This window comes from Gorilla gorilla, chromosome 20, assembly GCF_029281585.2.
Source record: "Gorilla gorilla gorilla isolate KB3781 chromosome 20, NHGRI_mGorGor1-v2.1_pri, whole genome shotgun sequence".
In the NCBI taxonomy this organism is placed as follows: domain Eukaryota; kingdom Metazoa; phylum Chordata; class Mammalia; order Primates; family Hominidae; genus Gorilla; species Gorilla gorilla.
This window is the reverse complement of record NC_073244.2, coordinates 11,426,536-11,444,492: the sequence shown is the minus strand read 5'-3', so window position 1 is coordinate 11,444,492 and position 17,957 is coordinate 11,426,536. Positions and strand designations below refer to the sequence as shown.

At 45.6% G+C, this 17,957-nt stretch overlaps 1 protein-coding gene and 1 long non-coding RNA gene across 5 annotated transcripts in view; one reads left to right on the top strand and one right to left on the bottom strand.

Moving 5' to 3' along the window:
- SAFB (scaffold attachment factor B) overlaps positions 1 to 17,957 on the bottom strand; it is a 45,584-nt gene that overhangs the window by 14,957 nt on the left and 12,670 nt on the right. For all 4 annotated transcript variants that reach the window (XM_019015661.3, XM_019015660.2, XM_019015663.3 and 1 more), the window contains exons 3-11: positions 11,874 to 11,938; positions 11,586 to 11,792; positions 8,141 to 8,203; positions 5,500 to 5,527; positions 4,044 to 4,554; positions 3,569 to 3,618; positions 2,454 to 2,548; positions 259 to 408; positions 103 to 185 (exon numbers count right to left, since the gene is read on the bottom strand). In XM_019015661.3, coding sequence (XP_018871206.1) covers positions 103 to 185; positions 259 to 408; positions 2,454 to 2,548; positions 3,569 to 3,618; positions 4,044 to 4,554; positions 5,500 to 5,527; positions 8,141 to 8,203; positions 11,586 to 11,792; positions 11,874 to 11,938 — 1,252 coding nt within the window. The remainder of the gene's footprint in view (positions 1 to 102; positions 186 to 258; positions 409 to 2,453; positions 2,549 to 3,568; positions 3,619 to 4,043; positions 4,555 to 5,499; positions 5,528 to 8,140; positions 8,204 to 11,585; positions 11,793 to 11,873; positions 11,939 to 17,957) is intronic.
- On the top strand, positions 4,548 to 5,143 carry LOC129528852 (uncharacterized). Its single transcript, XR_008674119.2, has 2 exons — positions 4,548 to 4,740; positions 4,948 to 5,143. It is a non-coding gene; the product is annotated as an uncharacterized lncRNA (long non-coding RNA).

The window sequence follows — 17,957 nt, the reverse complement described above, 5'->3', positions numbered from 1 at the left end:
TGCACTCCAGTCTGGGCGACAGAGTGCGACTCCATCTCAAAAACAAAACAACAACAACAAAAAACACCCTGCCCCTTTAATTTAGCCAGGAAGGAGGGGTACCTGTCACTGTTGCTCGACTTCTCCTTTTTCCCGTCACTGTCTCTTTTGTCAGAGGTTTTCTTTCCCACGGGTTCATTTTTGGCCTGAAAAAGAGAATCAAGTATTACCCTCATTTCCTAATGTGGGCTATATCCTGGGAAGAAAACGGCCACTCACTTTCTCCACAGAGATCATCTTTCCGTGGAGCTCCGTCTTGTGCAGGTGGTTAATGCATTTTGTGGCCTCTTCTGCTGTGGACATCGTGACAAAACCGTAACAGCGAGCTCCAGGACTCCGGGCATTTGTCACAACCTTGGCGCCCACCACCTCAAAGGAAAGCAGGCAAATATGACTCAGACATGAAGCCCACTGAGCGGGGCATGGGGATATGAAAACCCCACAAGGAAGTCTGCTCATCAGGGGTCCGACAAGTGTTAGACTGGGGAGGACAATACTACTAATGCTTCTGTTTCGCTGTTGTTCCTCCAAGGACCTCTGGCCAGTTCTAATCGCTCATCTAGTTCCTCAAGGGGGCCAGGAGGGCAGTGTAGGGGAACAGACGAAAGGGAAATCAAACAGGGTTCTGCCAGTGTTCCTTTAATATGGTCTAAAACTTGTGAAGAAATTATTCCAAATATACAGTCATGCTACGTAGGTGGTAAATTATGAAGTGATGTAATGTGGGCAAAAAAAGAAAAAAGAAAAAAAAGAAAAAAAAAAGACTTCGGCACAGACTGATGCAAGGAAAGGTCTGTGAGCCGTGCTCTGGAACTCAGATCTGCCCTATCATTGACTGTAACAAAACACAGTGATGTGTTTCAGTTACTGTAGACACATCCTTTCCAGTCTACTTGGTTCTCTCGACTCCAGCAGGATGCAGTTAGGGTCGCCCTTTTGACGGCAGAAGACACCATGGCTCAGGAAAAGCCCTGCAGCAGCCAGTGGCCGAGGCTGGTAATCACGCTCATCATGCCACATGGAATCCTAGTCCCAGAGGACATTCTCAGAGAGGCCCGGTCCTCTAACCCACATCAGGCCTGCTGCGCTCAAGACACTAGTCTCCAGGGCAACACTTCCCCACTGAGCACACCCATCCGCTGGGGGACACCATGGAATCAGGAAAGGAGGTCTAGTAGGGGAGACTTGGCGCAGGTGTTGCCAGCCACACACCTTGTATCACTGAGGCTCAAGAAGCCCTTAGTTATGTCCGTAATAATGACATAATTAGTTTTATCCTTTTTTTTTCTTTTTTTAAGATGCAGTCTTGCTCTGTCCCAGGCTGGAGTGCAGTGGCACGGTCTCGGGTCACTGCAACCTCCACCTCCTGGGTTCAAGTTGTTATCCTGCCTCAGCGTCCCAAGTAGCTGGGATTACAGGCATGCGCCACCACGCCCGGCTAATTTTTGTACTTTTAGCAGAGACAGGCTTCACCATACTGGCCAAGCTGGTCTCAAACTCCTGACCTCGTGATCCACCCACCTCGGCCTCCCAAAGTGCTGGAATTACAGGCGTGAGCCACCACGCCCAGCCTGTTTTATCCTCTTTTAAGTTCTTCCAAGTCAGTATCAGGGAAAACACTTGGTTTTCTATATTGCAGTGTGTTGAACCCTCACTGTGTAACACAAAGGATTGGACTCCTTCCTTTGGCGGTCCCCGAAACTGACTCTGAGAGAGATGAGGAGCCCTGGATGCAGGAGGCTGTTTGGGAGGCGAGTCTGGGAAACACCAGGGAGGAAGGGAGTGAGAAAGCACAGGGAGGAGGGCCAGGCGGCTGCGCTGGGCACTGCAGGTAAGGGGCTGGTGCCATCAGCCCCACCTTCACGGGCTCAGGAAAGGCAGGTGCTGCAGACAAGAGGCAACTAGAACTGCCCCCAGTGGTGAACTGAGGCAGCAACTTTGAGAGCCCCCAGCTGCTGAGGTGAAGTTCAGTCAATGGACGCAAGACACCCGTGGTGAGGACCCCTATCATCAGACTCCAGGGTCCCTGTTCTGAGTTCTGAGTTCCAGCATCACGAACGCTGTTCTAAGAACACTGCTGTCTCCCAGACATGCTGACCAGCACCCCCACCAGCCAACCCTGGCAGCCCAGCCTGAGTGTGACGTCCTGAGGAAAGAGAAATGGATCCACCAGCCATCAGAGGGAAGGGGGCAAGCTTGCAGAAAAGGGAGGGAAATACAGTGGTGATGTGGGCTCTGGAAGCTTCCACACCACTCTCACCTCTACCTGTGGATGGGCAGACCCTCCCCAGCCATTAGCAAGTGTAAGCTCCTTGGTATCTCTCAAAGAAATCACTGAGGGGAGAGGACCTCCACGTAAAGGCCACACAATGCTGGTTTCAAAGTATCTTCTCCAGAAAAGCTCTGGTACTTACCTTCCCATATTTGCTGAAAAGATTCTTCAAATCTGTAGCTCTGGTTGTAGAAGAGAGTCCACTAACCCAGAAATTTCTACCACAACTGCTGCGACCTATTTCAAAAGAAAATTCTAGTAAAAACCCAAATACCCACAAGATCTTGAGTCTTAGAGACAACCTTTCCAAAAGAGACATGGTTCCCACTTTTCCTAAGGCAGTGGCAGCACTAAATGCCACATGGGGCTGTGGGCCTGACCACTATCCTCACCAAGACCCTCCAGTGCAACACCAGGCCCAGCAGCACTACCACACGGCCCATCATAATACTGAGTGGGGCTATTGGGACAATGTGAGGTTTCCTAAGAAAGTTAGCAATCATGGGCCGGGTGTGGTGGCTCACGCCTGCAATCCCAGCACTTTGGGAGGCTGAGGTGGGCGAATCACGAGGTCAAGAGTTCGAGACCAGCCTGGCCAACATGGTGAAACCCCACGTCTAGTAAAAATACAAAAAATCAGCTGGGTATGCTGGCGGGCACTTATAATCCCAGCTACTCAGGAGGCTGAGGCAGGAGAATCTCTTGAACCCGGGAGTCGGAGGTTGCAGTGAGCTGAGATCACGCCACTGCACTCCAGCCTGGGCAATAGAACAAGACTCTGTCTCAAAAAAAGTTAGCGATCGCTTAATTACAGGAGGAAGTGCAGTGTGCAACAGCCATGTAGCAGAACAGTCAACCTTGGTGTCAACAATGCACTGTTTCTCTTTCCACGTATAGCTCTGTATCTATCCCATGTTTTTACTCCTTTAGAACACTGATTAAGAAGGAATTTGGTAGGGTAAAATTATTTCTCAGTTAATGCATTTAATGAAGGGTTACAGGATGAATGTGCTCCCAACACAAGGATCTGCACCAAATCAGCCTGTTAACTCTTAGGACCTGGTATGCTTCCTACAACCCAGAACCTGTAGAGGTAACAGCAGAGAAGGAGAAAGACTGCACAAAAGTCTCAGGAGTCTCCCGGGTAAGGAGCATAGCACGGGTAAGGAGCATAGCACGCGACAAACCAGAATCAAATACCCGCCACTGCCCAGGCCATACATGCTCCAAGGGACTGGTGTCGCCGAGGTGACCTACCCTTTTCCTCTTTGGAAAGCCTTTTTGTATCCGAGTCATCTTCGGGAGAACTAGAGACAAAAGACAATGTCACTCCACAAGGAAGCAGCATGGAGGAAACAAACTCAAAACCATAAAATTCGTGCTGAGGTTGCATACCTACCCGAAATTTAGTTCTGAAAAAATGATACCCCGACAAACTTGTATTGAAAATCTGACCTAACCATAAGATTTCAGACCCACAGGAGTTAATTAATTCTGCTGGGCTAAAGGTAATTAGGAAGAATTAAAGAACACAACCATGGTAGGTTGAGAAAAGAAAAAAGATTATGTAATCAGTGTAAAATACACAAAGAGAAACGAAACATTCTTTAGAAGCAAAACTACAATTTCGTCAGTCTGGCTGGCCAATTGCAGAAAAAAACAGCTTATGTGTGTCATTACATGACCAATGAAAAGGAGATAGCGTCTGGTCTAAAACTGAGAAAAAACAAACCTCATTTTCTGATCAGCGCCCTCACTGGTTGAGGACTCTTTAGGAGCCGGAGGGACTTCATTACAAGCGTCAAAATCAAACTTCCTCCCGTCTTCTTTGCTATCTCTGGCTTCTGGGCTTGGGGCTTCCGTGGGGGCTTCCGCGAGCTCCTCGCTAGAGGCCTCCGCGAGCTCGGAGGCCGCACTACTCTGCTCAACTGCCGGCTCTAGCCCTACAGGCTCACAGTCCGTCCTCTCGCCATCGCCTGGCTGCTCCGCGGGCTCCCTTTTCACTACCGCTAACAGGCTGTCTGCCTTGCTCGACTGAGCGTGTGCTGTTGACTCGCTGGCCAAATCTAAATCACCCTCTTCCGGATGGGCGCTGTCAAATAGGTCCTCTTCCTCCGCAAGCTTTCTGTCTGGCCCCACGCTACTTGTGTCCTGTGCAAATGGCTGCTCCAGCTCGGAACTTTCTTCTTTTACTGGCTCAGATTTACAAGTTTCCCCCAAAATGTCGAGTATTTTCTCATTTTCTACGGATTTAACAGGAATAGAATGGCACAAGGTTTAATTACCAGGGAAATAAAGCAATCACAAATGTGGAACTGGCACGGCTGCCACACTAACACGAAGAGAACTGCTAGCTACACAGAGATTGGAAAACCCGCGGGTACACAAAGTTACACTGGTTACACTACCTGCGCCGCGACCGCCTCTAGGTAAGCCTCTACGCTACACGGAAGAGAAAAGCATCCCAGAGATTTAACCCCCAAAACCTTCTGGCTGATTCTTGACAGTCTTCATTCTGTCGTCGTTTAGATATGACTCTTCCAAATTTAGCTTCCAAAGTCCAAGTTGCTTAACTGAATGTATCACCATTCACTGAACAGCTCAATTTCCAAATTTCTTTGAATTTCTTTTAACAGAACAGTCCAACATGAAAACCAGAATCTCTTCCATCCGTGCTCTGAGATATTTGCAGTCCAGAAAGTGAACAGTGTTTGGAATTCTCATGAAGACACTCTTTCCTCTTCTGGAATCCAGTTATGTCTCAAATTTATGTTTTAAAATGTATCTCCCTACCACTACCTGAGCTGCCTCAATTAAAAACCACAAAATTAAGCTACTGCCCAATATCACAAGATCTGTTTTGTGGGTGCAGAGGTATTAGCTCTCAAGAGAGGCATCCGGAACTCTTTCTCTATGTATGATTCAATGCTATTGATATTCAAAAAGGCATGAGATACTTTCATCTCACCAATACATTTTGTAAAATGAGAAGTGAGCCACTTTCACAGATCTGGTGATATGGCTGGGTTTCCAATCTCTATGATCCTGGTAGGTTTTGGATTGTAAACCTTTAGAACAATGTATACTATAGTAAGGTAACTTTTAAAAATCAAAGAATTCAAATTAGAGAAGATGGAAAACTAGAATGGTTCCAAACCCCCGCTGGTAAGTTTTTCATTTAACAGTACCTGGCTCCAGGGATGGCTCTTCAATTTCCTGCAAGAAAAAACGTAAATAAGACTGTGCCAGATGAATGACACCTACAGTTTATTCAAATGAAAACCCAGAATAACTAAAGAGGGAATTTTAAAAATCCAGGGAGGGAAACTCACAAACGCAAGAGGTGGAGAACCTGCTTGTTCTAGGAATGGCTCCCTAAGACTGGCATCCACTTCACTCAGCCCACCCTCCATTCAGTCTCCCCTGCAGGGGCCTGGAACTGGTCTCACTTCATGGTGAGGCACTCATCATAAGCATGCCTGACCCTCTAGATTGAACTCTCAAATTCAAGGAGAGCAGTGTTTTCATTTTTCTACTGTTAGCATCTAGAGGAATGCATGGCACATTAACAGTCACTTTTTCACTCAATAAAGCTACGACAACTTTCTGATATTCGAAAGACTGAGGGAATATGGGCCCAGGTGGTATGACTCCTGCTCTTACTTGGCATGGTGGTGCCAGCATGAAAAACTTTGTAAATACCCTCCCTCCTTCATCTCCTCTTCCACTCAGTGTCCCCACCAGGCCAGTTCTAGAAGTCATTCAGACTCTTCCCAGGAAGCCCTGTCCACTCAGGCTGGTGCCATCCTTGCCTATTGTGGCATCTGGTTGTATTATCCCCATCCCATCTCTCTGCACCTTGTGTCCACAGTAAGCTCATGTCCCTCTGTGGCCTTCAGCCTTCAGCCTTCAGCCAATGGATCCCTATGCCACCTCCCTCCCTGACAGGCCCAGCCCTCCCCTGCCAAGTCATCCACATCCCTCAGTATCCAGCTCAGTGGCATCTCCTTTCAGGAAGGCTTTCCCTATTTCCCTCTAACCCAACTCCAGCTGTGCCCCACTAAGCAAAGGAGCTTTTCCCACATGATGTGATCCCCCAGCCTTTATGCTTCCTGTGCACACAAGGTACACTCCTCTGGAATTCCAGTCAACTGATGGGCACTGACTAGGTTCCAGGCACAAATGTAAGCACCTTACATACACACAGACTCGTCATCGGTCGCAGGAGGTTGGTCCTAATGGTAGCACCCTTCTTTTTAAAGAGTAATAGACTGTGACCAGACAGACTGAGTAACTTGCCCAAGGACACACAGCAGGTGGGAAGCAGAGACAGGCTCTGAGCAAAGGCCGTGTATGAGTGTGAGTCTGCACTGTTAACCATCAGGCCAGGCCCCACGAGCATGGGGACCACCCTTCCTTCTCATTCATCTATGTAATGCTGGTAGTTAATGCCACACCTGACACATCACAGGGGATTCACATATACCCAATAAGTAGGTGTGACTGAATTATAACTTCCCCTGGGAACTGCCCTGCCATTCCAGGATGCTCTATGAAACTGTACACTTTCCTCATGCTTTCACTTATTTTTAATCAGTTTTTTCCCCATGTACCCTACCCCATGCTGGGAATTCAGACCATAGGACTGAAGCAAATCATCAATGTTGGCAGAATAATTCTTCCTCATTTTCTCTAAAGAGAAGCAAATACATTCCTATTTGTTTAGGAGAGACTGTAGGTTTCCCATTTTAACATGGGAGACTGTGACCAAGAAAGAGCCGGGGGAAAGTGACCAGATCCGGCTCCTCCTCTCCTTTCTGAGTCGGGAATGGCTGTATCAATTCGCAGGTGGAGAGACGGCAGCTCTAAAAGCGAACTGGGTTTCACCACGTTTTCTTGAGATTTGTGCCCTCCTCAAGGCTGGAGCTCTGGCTTTCCAGTATCTCCCTTGCCCTTGCATGGCAGAAGCAAATGGAGATCTTTTCCGAAAGGTGATTTCTAATTACAATAGCATAGATGACATTTAAAAAGAAGACGGGAAAATAAATAAATAAATAAAAAGGCCGGGCAAAAGCTGGCTCGATCTTCATTTCTCCACAAAAAGTTCTCCTAAGAATTAGCCAGCTACCTAGGTAAGTGTGTTCTAACAATTTGTATCTATGTAGGCTGGAAAAAAAAAGGAAACTCAAGACCCACAAATATAAAAATCATACCTGGAAATTCTCAACTCATCTGTTCTCATCTAAGATTTAATATTTACAGAGATGCCAATGAAACAGGTAGGATGATACAGTCATTAAATGAAATCTGGGCAATTTCAGAAAAAAAACAAAACAAAAAACAAAACATAACAAAACAAAAAAAAACTTCCCAAAGACAAGACCAGAACCCCTGAGACCCCACCTTCCCCAACAGGGCTCTGTCAACCCTCAATCCCCATCTGGGCCCTATTCATCTTTCCCAGGCAGCCATGCCCTCTTGCTGTCTCATCAAATCATCTTTCTGCAGGGGATGCCACCCAGGGTAGAGACAGGCTGCCTTCCCCCCCACAAGCAATGAAATTAAGAATGCCACAAAACATGACTCTAATGACTGCTGGTAAGCCACAGCGCTTGGAGGCCACTCGTCGAAGCCTAGAGTTAAGTCCCTGGCAATGCGTACATTATATTTGGAGGAAAGCAGAAAGCAAACACCCACTAACGATCCTGACAAAGGAAACAACCCTTGTGGTGATTATTAGCTGGAACTGGCGTATGGTGTCTGAAATGGTTTCCAGAAATTGTGGTCTGACCTTTCATTCTAAAAGTACTGAGACATACAACAGTTTACCTGTAATATAGTGAAGTCAGATGATGAAGTATCTAAATTGTTTATAGTTTCTTTGTCCTCTATCTGTAAAATAAATGGAGAAAATACAGTTCATCACACCAACAATAACGTAACATAATGGTACATCTGTACAATGAAAAGTGAACAGCTATGAAAATAATTCACAACAAAATTTTAAACCCAGGGCAGAAATCAAAACACTATTATAGTATAATTGCAGCTAAACTGAAAAAAAAGTTGTATGCAAATGTCCACCTGCACACAGACTAGGAAATCTACTAATATGGTATCTATGTAGGTTTTCAGATGCAAACCAAAGAAAAAAAGTCTAAGTCAAACAGAAAAGAGATGAAAATGAGTGCACAGCCTCTAAGTGGATCTGAGCACAGGGTGAGGGCTGTTCTTCCAGGAGCAATGGCTAGAGTCCTGCTGAAGTGGAGCCTTCAGCCACCGCTGCTCGCCCAGCCTGGATGCTGAGGATGTGGGACCTGCTGCCCCTGGGGTAGGTACCTCCCTCAACGGAACAGCATCTCCCAGCATGAGGGTGAGGACAGGAGCTCGAGACTGGCAATATCCTATGCCCTACTTGCAGGGGAAGAATAGCTTTTATTCTAAGAAGTAGGCTCTGCCCAATAAGGCAAAGCATTCCCCAAACAAAGAAAGGGGGTTCAGATAATTTGTGACTGAAACCAATTTTGGCCATCTGCTCTAAAGCCCTGAAATTTGAGATATACTTAGGGGGAGACGTTTTCAGATACTGTATAACCAGCATGTATTTTTATCACTATATTTCACTAGGAAAGACACGCACACGATCAGAAGACTCAAAAGGCACAAAAGCCCATTCACTGAAAACCACTCTCCACTACTCCTTTCTTCCTGCCGTGCAGCGGTCATCGCATATGCTACACACGTGTTTAAGTGCCAAAGACCATCTCCCCTTCGACATCTGCACGAGGGGCAGCACATCATTCTGAACCCTCCCCAACTGTCACTTCTCTTTTGGAGATTGTTTGAGTTCACACAGATGTGCTTAGTTCATTTTGATGGTTACACAGCAGTAAAAACTGTATTGGTGGTGGTACATTTCATAACTCTACGGTGCTTTCTAGATGCTAGGCATTGAACTAGGCTGGGAAACACTTTGTTGGAGCTGCATAGTAAATTCTTCAGGAATTGTAGAACAGATGAGTCACGACTCCTCTCTGACACTAAAGCACAAAAGCAGCCATAGACAACAGTATCAATAGGTGTGGTTGTGTTCTCAGAAAACTTCATTTACACAATGAGACCCTGTCTTGAAAAAAAGCAAAAACAAACAAAAAAACCCCAAAACAAAAACAAAACAAAACAAACCCAGGTGACAGCCAACTTGATGACTTCTGCTTTAAGTGTATAATAAACATCCATCCATTGAATCTTCCGAAAACCTCTTGCAAGTGAGGAGCAGAGGTTAAGGAGTTTGTCCAGGGACACACAGAAATTGATCCATCTCCAGAATCTACTACCTCTGAACTCTTTTTTTTTTTTTTTTTGAGAGTCTCACTCTGCTGCCCAGGCTGGAGTGCAGTGGCACAATCCTGGCTCACTGCAACCTCCACCTCCCTAGTTCAAGTGATTCTCCTGCCTCAGCCCCCTGAGTAGCTGGGATTACAGGTGTGAGCCACTGTGCCCAGCCAAGCCACTGCACCTGGCCTCAACCCTTAAAACTATACTGCTTCCAGGCATTTAGGATGTTTCCAGCTTTTGTCGCAAAATGTATGATTTTCTACTTAGGAGGGAAAAAAAAAACAGCCTTAAGAAGATGCAGCAATTCAGGAAGGGTAAGTAACTCCTGCTGCTGTGCAAGTGTTTCTGCTACTCCTTTTTAGAAGCTGATGAATGGGACTCACCAAAAATTGCACACCCTATTTGTATCAGAATAACCCTCAGCCACTTCTCAGACTCAAATCCTCCATTCAAATATGACAATCTGCTACCTCTAAGGATACTTGGAATCAGTTCCAAGAGGAAATGCAAAAATATTCTGAAGAAATGCAGAAGCGGATTGACTGGCATACAACAAGGTTTCTGTCCACCAAGACTGCTTGAGAAGCGCTCACTGTGGAAGACCTGAGGACCAGGACAAGAACAGGGCCCCCCACAAGCCAACACAGAAAGGGCCCCACAGCTTCTCATATGCATCACTTTTTCTGTCTGACAAACATTAATCATCAGGTAAATGAAATTAATATCAAATTAATGGCACCAAGACAACATCGTACATAAGTTAAGTACATGGCCTCTGGAATTAGCCTGATCTTAGTTCTTATTCTGTTATGAGCTGTGTGTCATCTGGAGATATTTTTTAGTTCTTGCCTTCCCAATTTCCTCAACTGAAAATGGGGACAACAGCACCTCATGTTGCTATGAGAAGAATTAAAGGGCACATGCTGGACGCGGTGGCTCACACCTGTAATCTCAGCACTTTGGGAGTCTGAAGCAGGCGGATCACCTGAGGTCAAGAGTTCAAAACCAGCCTGGCCAACATGGTGAAAACCGTCTCTACTAAAGATACAAGAAAATTAGTCGGGCTTGGTGGTGGGCACCTATAATCCCAGCTACTCACTCGGGAGGCTGAGGGAGGAGATCACTTGAACCCAGGGGGCAGAGGTTGCAGTGAGCTGAGATCGCGCCACTGTACTCCAGCCTGGGCAACAATAGCAAAACTCTGTCTCAAAAAAAAAAAAAAAAAAAAAAAAAAAAAGAAAGGAAGGGCATAATGCCAATGCCTGGTAGGTAGTATTCAGGAAATACTACCCACTATAATCTTACTATCCATTTGATGTGTTTCTAACAGGAAAAAAATTTAGGTTTAAAAACAACATCCAGGTTAATACTTGAGGTTAACTCTTAAGATAGGTATCAACTGGCTGTTTTTTTTGTTTGTTCTTTTTAAACAAGAGATAGGGTTCTGTCAGACTCTGCCATCCAGGCTGGAGTTCAATTGCACAATCATAGCTTAGTACAGCCTTGAACTCCTGGGCTGCTCCTTCCGCCTCAGCTTTCTGAGTTACCGGATTACATGAGTGCATCAAGGCACCCAGCTCAACAATTGCTTCTTAACAGGAAAACACCAACTTCTAACCTCTTCCTAGTTCAATGCTTTCAAGGTACCTAGGCCATAACACCACAGATCAAGTCCTGCAACAGGAAGAGTCTGAATGGTTGTCCTCAAAATGTCTCATACTGTATGCTGCAAATGGATAGCAAGTACATGTGAATGTTATAAGACATCACCTTTCAACAAAACAAATTGGTTCAGAATCATCTGAACCAACTGACCCTTATTCTACTGAACTGGCATTACAGAACAACTTACTTCCCAATATGAAACTGATCACCTATTTTAATTGTGGAACTGATACATTCAGGGCACATTCTAGAGACATTGCCGGTTACCTACAGCATGTTCCTGAAGCTGCTCCGGAAGCTCTTTCATTTCCCCCTCGACTAGCTCTCTACTATCCGACAGGGACTCCTGGAGGTTATCAGCATCATCGTCTTCGACACAATCTGCAACGCTTCCATTATCAATTTCTGCTTCATCCAACACACTGATATCCATGATGTCGATGTCCTGCAAGTTCTCCAGACTGGTCTCAACATCCTCCTGTGACACAACCAGACCGAACCATCATGTGACCGCCACTGGTCCATCCACCACGTTACTCACTCGCAAGGCTGCACATACCTGTCCATCCCCAGAGTTTTCCTCCAGCCCGTTATCTTCCACACCCTCTTCTTCTGGTTTGCGCCCTGAAGACAGAATCATTTACAGCATGAGATCAAATGATACGCACTTTACAGAAGCAACAATGCCCTGAGCACTACACAAGTGGTCACTTTATAAACATCTGAGACACCTCACTACTTAGGGACACTTCCTAATCCAGGAATGAGGTCATTCCGGACAAGACAGCCCTGCCCCACCCCCAAGCAGAAGAGGTTCCGTTCTTGTCTGAGCTGTGGAAGTAGAAGTGCAGAAAACAGGTTCTTAGTAAAGCTGAACAGGACCAGACCTGTCCTCAGCTCTGCCCTTCTTCCTATCCCAAGTGTCCTTGTTTGAGGGAAAAATTATTTGTTGCAAATGTGCTGCCTTTTAGTTAAGGAACATGTTTTCCCACGGAAACTGCGCACACCCGAGTATGCACATTTTTAATGCTTAAAAAGAAAAAAGAAGGGCCGGATGCGATGGCTCACGCCTGTAATCCCAGCACTTTGGGAGGCCTAGGCAGGCGGATCACCTGAGGTCAGGAGTTCGAGACCAGCCTGGAAAACATGGTGAAACCCCGTCTCTACTAAAAATACAGGACAATCACTTGAACCCAGGAGGCGGAGGTTACACTGAGCCGAGACTGCGCCACTGCACTCCAGCCTGGGCAACAAGAGCGAAACTCGGTTAAAAAAAAAAAAAAAAAGAAAGAAAAACAAAAAACCCACATACTATCAAGATACTCCAGAGGGGCTGGGCACGGTGGCTCATGCCTGTTAAGTCCAGCACATTAGGAGGCCGAGACAGGTGGATCACTTGAGGTCAGGAGTTTGACACCAGCGTGGCCAACCTGACGAAACCCTGTCTCAACTAAAAATACAAAAAACTAGCTGGTTGTGGTGGCGGTTGCCAGTAATCTCAGCTACTCAGGAGGCGGAGGCAGGAGAATCGCTTGAACTCTGGAGGTTTAGGTTGCAGTGAGCTGAGATCATGCCGCTGCACTTCAGCCTGGATGACAGAGCAAGACTCTGTCTCAAAAACAAAACAAAACAAAAATTGCAGAGGAAGTTTTTTTTTTAACTTATACATTTCCATCAACAGCGAATTAAAAAGTGCCAATCTCGTGCGCTTGTAGTCCCAGCCACTCGGGAGGCTGAGGCAGGAGAATCGCTTGAACCCGGGAGGCAGAGGTTGCAGTTAGCCGAGATCACGCCACCGCACTCCAGTCTGGCAACAGAGCGAGACTCCGTCTCCAGGGGAAAAAAAAAAAAAAAAAAAAAGCCAATCTTTCTTGAATCTCTGCTAAAAATTTGCTATTTTTCTTTATCTTTGCCAATATGCTAGGTAAGAAAAGGAATACTGTTTTAACACGAGTTTATCTCCTGACTACTCAAATTGTTTTGAGTCATTTGCTTTTTGTTGTTGATCACCTGTACTTTTCTAAAAATTTCTGATTTACACCCCACTATTTAAAACCTTCGGCTCCGGCCGGGCGCGGTGGCCACGCCTGTAACCCCAGCACTTGGGAGGCCAAGGCAGGCGGATCACCTGAGGTCAGGATTTCGGGACTAGCCTGACTGACATGGAGAAACCCTGTCTCTACTAAAAAAAAACAAAAAAACAAAAAACAAAATTAGCCAGGTGCGGTGGTGCATGACTGTAATCCCAGCTACTTGGGAGGCTGAGGCAGGAGAATCGCTTGAACCCAGGGGGTGGAGGTTGCGGTGAGCCAAGATCCTGCCGTTGCACTCCAGCCTGGGCAACAAGAGCAAAACTCCATCTCAAAAACAAAACAAAACAAACAAACAAACAAAAAAAACACTTCGGCTCCATCCCCCATCATTTGAAGTTTATATATCATATGTACAAAACATATTTTCCCAGTTCTTTACCAGTTTTTAAATTTTGTTTACAGGTTTTGAGTACACTTCACTGTTCTTTTTTTTTTTTGGGACGGAGTCTTGCTCTGTCACCCAGGCTGGAGTGCAGTGGCCTGATCTCAGCTCACTGCAACCTCTGCCTCCTGGGTTCAAGTGATTCTCCTGCCTCAGCCGCCTGAGTAGCTGGGATTACAGGCGCCTGCCACTACACCCAGTTAATTTTTGTATTTTTAGTAGAGATGGGGTTTCACCATGTTGGCCAGGCTGGTCTCAAACTCCTGACCTCAGGTGATCCACCTGCCTCAGCCTCCCAAAGTGCTGGGATTACAGACATGAGCCACCGTGCCCTGGCCCATTTCACTCTTATGTGGCCAAGCTATTAATTGTTTTTAAAATGTAAGTGGTTTATACCTTCATGCTTGGATGTCCTCCTCCATACTGAAGGCTAAATAATATACAGCTGTATTTAGTTCTTTTGAAGTTTTAAACATTTATTCTCTCAGTTTCATGTTGAGTGAGACTATTTTCCCAATAGTTGTCCCATTTGGAAACTGATTTCCCAGCACCACTGACTAAATAGTACTTGCCCCCGACCAATTTGAAATGTTGGCTTCCTCAATATTATATTTGTATTTATATCTGGGATTACTTGTTTCCATTCTCTTCCACTGATCTGTTATTTTTGTTCCAGTTTTAGATATGTGGCATTACCATGTTTTTCTAAATAGAAAATACTTGCCGGGCATGGTGGCTCATGCCTATAATCCCACCACTTTGGGAGGCCAAGGCAGATGGATCATCTGAGGTCAAGAGAAGAGTTTGAGAACAGCCTGGCCAACATGGCAAAACCGCGTCTCTACTAAAAATACAAAAAAATTAGCCAGGCGTGGTGGCAGGTGCCTGTAATCCCAGCTTGGGGAGGATGAGGCAGGAGAATCACTTGAACCCGGGAAGTGGAGATTGCAATGAGGCGAGAACACACTACTGCACTCCAGCCTGGGTGACAGAGCAAGACAGACTGTCTTTAAAAAAAAAAAAAAAAAAAAAAAAAAAAGACTAAGATTAGGTATAAAAAAAAAGAAACTAAAAAACGATTGGAAGGTATGGCTTAACTCCAGGTTTTTCTTCAAGAGTTTAGTAATTTTAGGCTGGGCGTGGTGGCTCACACCTGTAATCTCAGCACTTTGGGAGGTCAAGGTGGGCGGGTCACCTGAGGTTAGGAGTTTGAGACCAGCCTGGCCAACATGGTGAAACCCCATCTCTACTAAAAATACAAAAATTAGAAGGACATGGTGGCAGGTGCCTGTAATCCCAGCTACTCGGTGGGGGGGCTGACACAGGAGAATCGCTTGAACCCAGGAGGCAGAGGTTGCAGTGAGATGAGATTGAGCCACTGCACTCTGGTGTGGGTGACAGAGACAGACTCCATCTCAAAATAAATAAAATAAAAAGAGTTTAGTAATTTTTAAAAATGTGAAAAACATCAAGAGGCTGCATACCTTCTTAGGTTCATACTTCTCCTCTCAGCCAACAATGCTAAGAACAGGGAAGTCATTTCCCCAACTCCCCTTGCGCAACCTCCCAATTTTTCTTACTAATTGATGATTTATAACATTTGCAACAGTTCACAAGGGCAGGCATGCTGGCACCTTCAACCAAACAGCAGTATTTATATAGTCATTTGCTTTTTCATACAAATGATAAAATGAGTAGAGAATAGAAAAATGTAAACGATGATACCAGAAATAACAGAACTGAAGCAAAAATGGAAGTCATTAGGCATGGCAAAAATGAAATTTCTGGTGTCAGGAATAGGCGTGCTCAAATTAAACTCTTTGACTGTCTTCCATGTGAAGAATAAAATCACATGCATGAAATCCATGAAATAGACTCTGCAAGACCACATCTCAAAGGCAAGGAATAATGTAGCATCATTTCGTGTTTTAGATCTAATGCCAGCACAGCTTCCTAGCATTCCTTACAGAAGGCGGTGCTCAGCTTTTTGAAGAACATGGGAGAAAAGCTGATCAAACACACAACTTTGGGAAAACTACTTCCTGCCAGGCCTCTTTCCCAATGTGAAGAATAGTCTACTTTTTTTTGGAGTCAGGGTCTGACCCCGTCACCAAGGCTGGAGTGCAGTGGCATGTCTTGGCTCACTGCAGCCTCTGCCTTCCAGCATCAAGGGATCCTCAAGGGATCCTCCCACCTCAGTCTCCCGAGTAGCTGGGACTACAGGCATGTGCCACCATGCTCGGCTAATTTTTGTATTTCATGTAGCAGTGGGGTCTCACTATGTTGCCCAGGCTGGTCTTGAACTCCTAGGCTCTCAAGTGAGTCTCCTGCTTGGGCCTCTCAAAGTGCTGGGATTACAGGCACGAGTCACCACATCCAGCCTGAAAATCAATTTTTTTTTTTTTTTTTTTTTTGAGACAGAGTCTGGCTCTGTAGCCCAGGCTGGAGTGCAGTGGCATGATCTTGGCTCACTGCAAGCTCTGCCTTCCAGGTTCACGCCATTCTCCTGCCTCAGCCTCCCGAGTAGCTGGGACTACAGGCACCCGCCATCACGCCTGGCTTATTTTTTGTATTTTTAGTAGAGACGGGGTTTCACCGTGTTAGCCAGGATGGTCTCGATCTCCTGACCTCGTGATCCACCCGCCTTGGCCTCCCGAAGTGCTAGGATTACAGGCGTGAGCCACCACGCCCGGCCGAAAATCAATTTTTTTAAGGCTAAGTGTTGTTTCAAGCAGTATTAAGGAAACAAGGTCTGACACTGTGGCTCACACCTATAATCCCAGCACTTTGGGAGGCCGAGGTGGGTGGATCACTTGAGGTCAGGAGTTTGAGACCAGCCTGGTCAACACAGTGAGACCCTGTCTCTACTAAAAATATAAAAATTAGCCAGGTGTGGTGTCAGGCACCTGTAATCCCAGCTACTCGGGAGGCTGAGACAGGAAAATCACTTGAACCCAGGAGGCGGAGGTTGCGGTGAGCTGAGATTGTGCCACTGCACTCAGCCTGGGTGACAGAGTCAGACCCTGTCTCAAAGAAAAAAGAAAAGACATTAATTTGTCTATACTAGAAACTATTCTTGTAACTGGATAAATATGTAACATCCTGGGGGGAGAAAAAAAGAAAAGCCAAAGACAAAAATTCCAAACCTAATTATTTGTACTGCAATTGAGGTTTAAATATTCTAATTTCATTCATATTTTTAGAATTACCTTATTTACAAAGATAGGGGACTATCAAACTGATAACAGAATTCAATACATGATGTTTTGGTCAGTTGGCTGGGAAATCCATCCCCATTTTATACCATTATTTCTTTGGCAAAACATGCCTCGAGGTCTAAAAAACAGCTGGAACTCAACCCAGTGGTCTCTGTAAACATGCTGGGAACAGATACCAGAGCATTGCCACAGAATGATTATATTTGATAAAGTTGCTACAATTCTATGATACGTATGTTGGTTTCTGTCCAATCCTATTCCAGATAATAGGAAAAATCTACTAACTTATCAGAAACTTACTGCCCTCCATACGGTGTTCTCTCTTCCTCAGGAGGGGTACTAGATTTTCATCAAACAGAATCAGGGTTTTCCACTTCTATGACCACTTTTCTCCCAAGCAGTATGTACAGGTACACTGCAGCCAAATCCTTCTCAGGGGAAAGCTCCCCCGAGGTAAAATGTGACTGGAAATGTCGAGAGAACATGCAATCTTCAAAATGTTTAATCTTCAACATATAAAGCACATCCCTGACTGGAATGTTTATTAATCATCACTACTTGAGGAAAAACAGTACTCTCCAGAGAATAAAAACGTCTAGAAAAACCAAAAATGAATGCAAATGGGAAAAGTATAACTCTGGCAAAAACTGAAGAGCCATTGATTTGTCTTTAGTATCAAGGCCAATGTGCCCCTCGAATCCTTCTACCTCAGCTCTTCACCCTAGTTTGTGGTCTCAGCTATGGGCATGACCGTCGTCGCCTCTATCGCCTGCTCATAGCTCCCTGCCTGGGATTCCATCTCTTGCCTTCTGTTAAGCTTCTGCCTCAGAGACTGTCCAATCTCACTGCTGACTCTGCTGCCCTGGACTTCTGCTGGGATGCTCCCATAGTACCCAGGGCTGCATGTGGGTGGTTAGTTACTTTCTGATTTGATTACACAAACACACTTC